Source organism: Amborella trichopoda, chromosome 5 (assembly GCF_054954075.1).
Source record: "Amborella trichopoda isolate Santa Cruz 75 chromosome 5, AtrichopodaSantaCruz75HAP2 v2.0, whole genome shotgun sequence".
Taxonomy (NCBI): Eukaryota; Viridiplantae; Streptophyta; class Magnoliopsida; order Amborellales; family Amborellaceae; genus Amborella; species Amborella trichopoda.
The window spans coordinates 11436347-11445641 of NC_142340.1; the positions used below are offsets into that span (position 1 = coordinate 11436347).

The 9295-nt window shown below is 37.6% G+C and overlaps 1 protein-coding gene across 2 annotated transcripts; it reads left to right on the forward strand.

The window, feature by feature from the left end:
• Positions 1-254: 254 nt before the first annotated feature.
• On the forward strand, positions 255-8629 carry CYP711A1 (cytochrome P450, family 711, subfamily A, polypeptide 1). Of its 2 annotated transcripts, none has more exons than XM_011628541.3 (5): positions 255-703; positions 6200-6352; positions 6526-7333; positions 7700-7795; positions 8162-8629. In XM_011628541.3, exons 1-5 carry the CDS (start codon positions 429-431, stop codon positions 8495-8497), a joined length of 1668 nt encoding a protein of 555 aa, XP_011626843.3. In that variant the 5' UTR covers positions 255-428; the 3' UTR covers positions 8498-8629. The 2 variants fall into 2 exon arrangements, with proteins under 2 accessions (XP_011626843.3, XP_020528802.2); XM_020673143.2 differs by having other exon boundaries at positions 334-703; positions 8152-8629.
• The last annotated feature ends 666 nt before the right edge of the window (positions 8630-9295 follow it).

The window sequence follows — 9295 nt, forward strand, 5'->3', positions numbered from 1 at the left end:
TTTCATACATCTGTGCTATCTACACTATTTTTTAAGCTTTAAATTTTATAAATAAAGATAATATAATTTATGACTATCACATAACTTTTCGGTATTGAAATCATATTTCTTGACACTATTTGAAGGTGGGCTCTAATTTGATTGTTTAGAGCCTCGGCTCTATACAAACCGCACCCATAAATTTAACTTTAGTCCAAGAAACAAACCTCACCCATCAATCATAAGAGATTATTAAATCATGGGTGTCTTAGACTAGGGGAGACAGCCAGCATTAGATTCCTCCACTAATGGACGAATTGAAGTAGCAAAAGGTGGGAAATAAAGAAGGGCTCACATCCCCCCACCCCTTCCCCCCCCCCCCCCCCCCCCCCCCCCAATCCCCTAATTTAAATTTTGGCTCCCCTCCCTTCCATACCCTAATTCTCGGCATGGCCTTTATGGAGGGCTTTTTGTTGCCCTTGTTTAGGGTAACAAGCCCATACTTTTCCATAAGAAACTTGTTTGAGAGGTGGGTTCCCTTGATTTGTACAGTGATAGCCATTGTAGTAGGTATTATTTATGTGTACTTCTCAGCGCCCTCTTGGAGAGTAAGAGCTGTTCCGGGTCCTCCAACTAGGTGGTTCTTGGGCCACCTACACTTATTGGCAAAGCATGGGCCGGGGGTGTTCAGTGTTTTGGCGAAAGAGTACGGACCCATATACAGGTTAGTTTCGAGCCCAATGTTATCAAGATTGGATCGGATTGGTTATCAAATGACTACGTTCTCATTTCCCATTTCATAGAAAAACTTTTTATGCTATACATACTGTTTGGCTCGTACTACGAGCTTTTCATACTTACAATTTTTAGAACAATTCTTCGGGCTATTTCATCTTTTTCTTCTTCTTTTTTCTATATTTTTTGGTAAAGGAATTCAGCATAGGATTTGAACATGGACCGGCAAATTGTCTCACTAAAATTTGGGTGTCTGATCAATCGCAATGTTTTTTTATACCTTGCACCGGGAACTCCAATGTTGCAATAATTATAGTAGTTTTTTTTTTTTTTTTTTTTTTTTGCAAAATCGTTGCGTTAATGATATAACTTTTTTTGTAAAAAAATACTTTGAAAAAGTTTATATAAAGCATCAACCTTGCATTATGGAAGCAAAGTGCATATGTGTTTAAGCATGACGCCAATATGAAGCAAATAAAGCACACTTCAAAAGTTATTTTTAATGATTTAAGGCTTCTTGTTTTAATCAAGATAAACAATTTTCTGATAATGACATTTTTGCAATTTGAAAGCAAAATTAGCATTTGAATTTGGGAAAAGAAACGTATGGCAACACCTAAAACTAGTGCTGAAATCTTAATAAGACAAATGGGTAGCAATTAAATAATGAGTACGTCGATTAAAAGCCATTAAGATGGATTGTGACTTTTGATATTTTATTTTTTATATGCATTATAAATTATTATCAACTCTATCATCATTAAATTTATATTTTTTATTGTGCATAATTTGAAGCCATATGTGCTACTCTTAAGAGAATTATATTTCACAATATGTATCAATCTACTGCAAAGTCCCCATATAAATTCCAAATACAAAGGGACAAATAGGTGGTATCCCTTGTAAACCTCTCCACAAAATATACCCTCATAACAATAATTTTCACTAAAAAACAGCTGACTTACGTCATCATCAGTATCATTGTATCTTATCCAGCTATTTGGATCGGTTACATGAATAAAGTTTCGTCATTTTTTTTTATTAAAGATCATACTCCCAATCAAATAATAAGTCACTATATCTTTTCACATTACTTCCATCCATATCTTTTTAAAACTTTCCCCTTACCTTTTTTATGTATAATACAATATTCGCCATATACATGCACGCTAAATAATAAGAGCTAACGTTAAAAACAAAAACAAAAAAAGAAGCAAAAACATACTGATGCAACGGCCACAATGAAGATATATATATTTTAGATGAATGTAATAAATAATATTTTTCCTTTAAAAAGAAAAAATCTTTTCCTTTGGACTCTTCTGTTTTAATTTCCAACCTTTGATCATGGTGGTGCGCCTGTGCCCCCACCACTAACCCAACAAGCTAAATCCCCACAAAATTGGATTGGCCTAAAATAAAATAAAAAATACAAATTAAATCAATAAAAAAACTGACCAACGTAATTGCAAGTTTACCTAACTAAATCAAAATAATGTTTCTAAGGTTGATCATTACTTGTGATCCTCAGCACCCATTGTCAACATGGGGCAGTTGAGATTACCTCATCCTTTCTCAAAGCAAGGAATTGTTCATCTCAATTAGGCTGTCAGACGGGTTGGATCGAACCGGGCCCAAAGGTCAATTCGATTACGGTCTTTGTCCAAACCTGTAAAATGGACATAGTGGGTCAGGTCGGAGTCCATTTGTCCTAGAACCAACGTTGCGTCCAATATGGGGTTGGCGTTAACGTCCAGGTATATTTCACTGTCTTATATATAAGAATGAGAAATTTATCAAAATACTTATAAGAGATGAACTGTTTATTACCTTCTCTATTTGCAGCCATCATAACTCAAGACCTTATGTTTTTTATCGGTATCTCGAAATTAAATAGAAAGACGTAGATAAGGTCAAAGTGTTTCTCTTATGGCGAATTTGATAAATTTTGCAATATGTATTAAATTTCTATTTTTATAAAATTATATTGCTCATATCTGGACCCAGATTAACCAAATCTGGCAAGTCGGGTCTGAGTCCAATTGACTTGGACCAACCCAGGTCCAAACCACACTAAGACCCTTTGATCAGGTCCACGTTGATTTTTATTATTATTTTTTTGGTGAAGTAGGTTGATGGTTGAAATGCACATAGCATATACATCTGCAATACTTTACAGTCACTAAAATTATTTATTCCTTGAGATTGCTAAAAGCACCCCTAATTATAAGAGTGGCAATGAACTGGGCCTCGGCCAAGCCAGCCAATCCTGGCCTTGGCTTGGCCTTAGTTCCTGTAGGGCCAGGCCGGGTGGGGCCAAGAACAAATGAAGAAAAAATAAGAAAAAAAGAGGGTTGGGTTGAGCCAAACCGATCCGGCAACACCCCTAACCTCGCACTCAGGCCACAATTTGTGGCCCATGCCCTACATTTCTATTGGCAGGCCAACCGGGCGGGCCAGTGCTAATTGCTGTTGAGGGCACCTTACGAATATCGACTATTTTTATGGAGTAACTCAACCCTCGTGACGTCACACACGAGGTGCCACCACCCAATAGCTAGCACTTATATTATTACCATGCCAATGTTTGGAAGTATTGTTTTAAAAACTTGGCCATTTTAGATCATGATGGTCGATTCGAATGGGAATCGGTTATGGGATGATATAAAACCTGTCTCTTATATATATATATATATATATATATATATATATAAATAAACTTTATTCAATATTTTTTTTAGAGCCCCTTTGTATCTTTGTCTTAAAAACCTCTATTTTAATTTTTATTTTATTTTATTTTATTTATTTTTAATATTTTTTTGGATCACTAATTCGGACTGATCCTCATCACCAATCCAATAATCCGACATAGATCTATGAGTGAACAATCCACCCCACCTATCCTGGTTTTGAAAGTATTTTAAGATAGGTTCGGTGGGTTGAAGCGGTCACTCTTCGGTCTTGAATAGAATTGGCCAACAACTCAGCCACATTAAAAGGAAAAAAAAACAAAGTGAAAAGAATAAAATTTAAAATCATTAAATTTTTTAAACATGACTGATTATCATCAAAATCATCCTAAAAACATTGGTTTTATAATAAAATAAAAGGATAGTATAGAATAAGACCATTTACCTTTGGCACAAGGTGGTCACGTTAATCTTGATAGTTGGATGTGAACTTGGGTGACTACAATTATTCCATTGACCAAGCTCAAACTTCAAAAGAAATTTTTTCAAACTTTGTGACATATTCAAGCTATAAACTTCACATCGAATGATTGTAAGTAACTGTGATCACCTTGTATAAAGGTAAATTATTTCATTGTATACCATCCCTAAAATAAAAATTATTTTATATTTACTCACCCTTAGGCCTAAATCCTAGTCAAGGGAGGGACTCAGATTGGGTAGGTGCCGGTAGAGGATAGACTCGTATAGTTTAAAAAATGTGTTCTCTTTAAAACCTTGTACCAGCAGGTAAAACGTTTTGTGTATTTTGTATCAAATGTAAAAAATGATGTAGGTATTGAGTGAGAGTTTTCGTTTTCATTAGATAATCGTTGCTTGGGCATTGACTAAAACTAGGAAAACATTTTGAATTACCCTTTGTTTTGAGGGAAAATAATAAATATTCAAACGGTATTTTGGTACAAGATTTTCACAATCATCTCTACCCTTAGGTGTGAAATCAGACGGTTAGAAGTACGACATTGGCAACACTCAAAATCCAAAAAAAAAAAAATTAGACTTTGTAAAACCCATATCAACCTGATTTCACTACCGTTAACGGTAGTGATTGGGACCATTTCTACAATAGGGAAAAAGTCTTATGGTATACAGTCATTTATGGTAATAAAGTCCTTTCGCTTTAAGAACTCTCAAAATTTGAGGGAGTTTAATAAATGAAATAAATGCATCAACCCAACTTTATATCTATCGGTCAAAATCAATTGTGATCACCTTATACTAATGATAATGGTCTCATTGTATATTTTTTTTATATAATATCCATCCATTTTATGAGCTAGATTCCAAGAGTGTGGACGTTAGGTAGAGATCTGTAGGTATAGCATTTTGTGACACAATGATTGCAGTGCCCAGATGTAACTCTGCAGAGATATGTAGGCCTTGCAATAAAGCACAAAATTTGACCTCATTTGATGTGGTAAAGCCGCACGAACCCGATAATTAATAAGAGTGGTCTCGAAATAATTATTTATCAATCCTGCCACACCCGTTATCTCTAGATTGCCTAGAGATCTACCATCAAAATAAAGTTTGATTAGTGCTATTAGAATAGGATTCCATATTTCCATCACTCTTCTCTCAAATGCTCCCAATTTTACAATATTGTCTAAATTGAACATTAAATCTCTCCTCAACCTACCCCAACATTCCAAAATCTTATCTTCACTTTACAAAACTTCTCAACATACCCTTCTATTTCTTTCCTTCCAAATTTCTCTAATATTAAAAACTTTCTGAAGTATTTTACCCACTTTGATAAGTAAGGAAGATTTAAATGATCCACAATATCGATACGAATTCCCATTCTTTGAAATGCCTACAACCATATGCTGTGCATGTAAGAATAAACGATCCCATGTCACTTCATCATGCTCTTAAATTAAACAAACATACTTAGCAACAATAGTTAATCCTTCCTTTAATCCCTATTTCTTGAAAAATGGTTCAAATCAAAACTTTCACCATCGGTTTCAAGTGACGGATGGTGAAGATCACTCGTTGCTCCCGATGACAGACGTCCACCAAGACATGATTAATCTCCACCGTCCATCACAGAAATAGACAATGAACATCTTTATAGTGTATCAATTCCAAATGCCAATGATGTATGATGCACTCTTGGACCATTCTTGTGCTCCATACGGACAACGCACCTGCTTATGAGTTGCTACATAGGTTGTACCCATGCACACATGTAGAAATGAAAAAGAACCGCTGAGCCCACCCGTCTATGTAACAGTGTAAGTCCGCAAGCTCAGAGTAAAGGATCTAGAAATCAATGGTTAGCATTGCATGAGGGATGTTGTCCGTCCTAGCCAAGGCCCGAGCCCGGCCAAAAAACGCAATGCAAACCCTGTTATGGACGGAGCCCAAAAATTAGATTTGGTCTCATCAGTGGCGTAGCCTGAAATCATGGTAACAAGAATTGAACACGGAAAATCGGGCCGGGCCTATGTAAACACGACAAATTAAAGAATATATACATTTGTAAAACAAAAAAATTGGGCCCAGATCCAGGGTAGGCTGTGATCGAGTAACCGAGGCCCAACCAAAAAACTACACCGGGCCTAGCCCGTGAACCTTAAAATGAAGCCCGAACCCCAGCAAAAGCCCACAGGTGGGCCTTGTAATTGCATGTTTTATATCATGTACATGCATCATTCGGTTTACTTCTTTTGAGCTTTATGCATCATTTGGTTTATGCAGAGTAAGAGTTGAGCTCATCTTTCCTGCAGGTTTCACATGGGTCGACAACCGTTGGTGATAATTGCTGACGCGGAATTGTGCAGAGAAGCTGGTATAAAGAAGTTCAAGGATTTGCCTAATCGAAGTATTCCATCTCCCATCTCAGCCTCACCTCTCCACCTCAAGGGATTGTTCTTTAGCAGGTATCAAATACTAACATGTATGTTGGGGGTAATAGCATCAAGATATTGAGTTTCTTATCTTGTTGGATTAAAGATACATTATTTCTCCCTTTATGTTGCTTGTTGAATTGTCGTAATTATATTCATTTATCCAAGCACAAATCTTCTTCAACTTACATTTTCGATCTTTATAGGGGCTCAAGATGGTCCATCATGAGAAATACCATAACTTCTCTGTACCAGCCATCCCACCTTGCCAGCCTCATTCCCACCATGCATTTCTTCATTGCCTCTGCCTCCTCAATGCTGGAATCCCACCTCCAGAGGAAAGAAGACGACGTCAACTTCTCCGAACTCACCTTAAAGCTCACCACCGACGTGATCGGACGAGCAGCGTTTGGTGTGAACTTCGGCCTCACAGGCTCATCAAGTGCACAATCTGGGCAAAATACCCTCAAGAAAGATGAAAACTCTGAAGATGGCTACATTTCCAAATTCCTAAATCAACACATATACTCAACTACCTCTCTCAAGATGGACCTTACTGGTACCTTTTCCATCATCCTTGGCCTCTTCTTCCCCATTCTTCAGAACCCAGTTCGATGGCTACTTTGTAGGATTCCTGGCACTGCTGACAGGGAGCACGAACTCGCCAATAAGGAACTGAGCCAGAGGGTTGATGAGGTGGTTGAGAAGAGGTGCAAAGAAATTGAAGGCGGTTCCTCTAACATTGACTTACTGACGGCTGTGCTTAATGCACAGGAGTCATACAGGGCAATATCAAAAAAAATTTTCACACCAGAGTGTGTGAGCTCGCTTGCTTACGAGCATCTCCTCGCTGGCTCTGCCACAACTTCATTTACAATGGCAGCAACGGTGTATTTGGTGTCGGCTCACCCGGAGGTGGAGGAGAAGCTACTCAGAGAGATCGATACCTTCGGACCTCCTAACAAGAGGCCCGACGCTGAAGATCTACGCCTCAATTTTCCCTATCTTGATATGGTAATCTTGTTTCTAGTATATGTTTTTACTCCTTTATTTTTAGGAGATAATTACTTAAACCAACATGGTTGTAACAGGGATGGCCAAGTTTCTAGGCCCAACTAGTGACCCAAAGAGTTTTTATAGTTTACTTTTTATGAATTACTCTGAAAGCTCATAAAAGTCAAAAACTCATTTCCTTGAGGGATTGGAGATATTCTGAAAAAAAAATTTGGTTAATTCCTTTGAAGATACCCAAACTTTATATCTTTCTTTTTTTAAAAAAAATCCCTAAATTATGAAAGATGGCGGTTATAATATATGTAAAACTCAAAAGTAAGCATTGTGAACTAAGTTGGATGTGAACATGGAATGTTTGTTGTGCAGGTGGTAAAAGAGGCCATGAGGTTCTTTACAGTCTCGCCATTGGTTGCGAGGGAAGCAGAGCGAGATGTTCAAATTGGAGGATACCTCTTACCCAAGGTATAAAGTACAAATTTAGGAAAAATTAACCTTAAAATACATCGTGTGCATATGTGTGCATTACACGACACCATCCATTCCATCAATGAACAGTTGGGATAAACTACACTTACATGAGAATGTCCATCATCATGACTGTGTTTCCTTGCTACAGTGTATTGGGCTTATTAGTTAAGGTCTTGAAAATTGCAGCACTACATTATTAGTTCAAATCCATTGCGGCCCATGGATTGATTGGGCGGTTATGATTCACTGTTTTTTTTGGATTCCATTTTCTGTTATTCATTTTAACTGAAGAAGATGGTTTATTTCCGAGTCTTAATTAAAAGAGATATGGTATTCTCCTTACCATTAAGGATTTGGCAGGGAACATGGATATGGCTAGCACTGGGAGTTTTGGCTAAGGATCCAAGCAACTTCCCTGAGCCTGAAAAGTTCAAACCAGAGAGGTTCGATCCACAAGGGGAGGAGGAGAAGAAGAGGCACCCCTATGCACACATTCCTTTTGGAATTGGCCCAAGAGCATGCGTAGGGGGGAAATTTTCCATACAAGAGATAAAACTAACTCTTATATACCTCTATCAGAGGTACATTTTTCGGCACTCACCCAATATGGAGAGCCCCCTTGAATTCGATTATGGAGTCGTCCTCAACTACAAGCATGGTGTCAAGCTGCGCATTTTGAAACGGTCCCGAGTTTGAATTTTTATGTCTCTTGTGCCGTTTGTGTAATGTATTTGTTGTAGTTGAATTTGTGAAGTGTGAACCTTGTAATTAGTGGGTTAAATCAACAGAAATAGAAAAGAAATAGAAGTCCTGAAATTTTACCTCTCAGTGAAACAGGAAAGGCTTTTCCCCAAGTGAGAAACCAATCGAATTCTCTACAACTAATCGACTAATGAGCACTATTTTCCTTCAATGCCGATTATCAAACACAATTCTCAGCAGGCGGGAAACTTCTTAAGAAGAAAATAGTGTGAAAATTTACTTTGCTTGGGTATCTTTGCAAAAGAAGCCAGTAGAGTTGAAGCATTCTTAGTCACCCTTTGGGCCCGTTTGGGCACATGGATTTTGGGGCATGGATTTTTAATCTGTTAGTTATTTTGGAGAAGCTGGATGAGTTTGTTTACATTTTACAATTTGCAACACTAAAATAATGCTTACTACGAGAAATGTGGTTATAAAGTAGGGTTGGCAACACATCAGGCCTGGCCCAAATCCCTATAGGGCTGCAATAAAAACTAAACAAAAAGGAAACTACAAGATTGGACAGGGCCGGCCATGTCTAGGCCCTAGCCAGGCTTGGTCTGCCCTGGTCCATACTTTATGGCCTAGCCTCTAGTTTTTCAGGGCTTCCCAAAAGCATGGGAGAAAACAAGAACCTCCAACTAATTGCACCCCATGTTTTGGGTGGACATAGCAATAAAGAACATTTGAATAGTAGAACCACACAAGATTGGACAAAAAAAAAATTATATATGTGGTAATTTCAAATTTGAG

Bases quoted from the DNA above. Each gene is read 5' to 3' on its own strand.
- CYP711A1 (XM_011628541.3), top strand. From the start codon at position 429: ATGGCCTTTATGGAGGGCTTTTTGTTGCCCTTGTTTAGGGTAACAAGC. The intron at 7,334-7,699 runs GTAATCTTGTTT...TTTGTTGTGCAG, and splicing joins ATTTTCCCTATCTTGATATG to GTGGTAAAAGAGGCCATGAG. The intron at 7,796-8,161 runs GTATAAAGTACA...AGGATTTGGCAG, and splicing joins GAGGATACCTCTTACCCAAG to GGAACATGGATATGGCTAGC.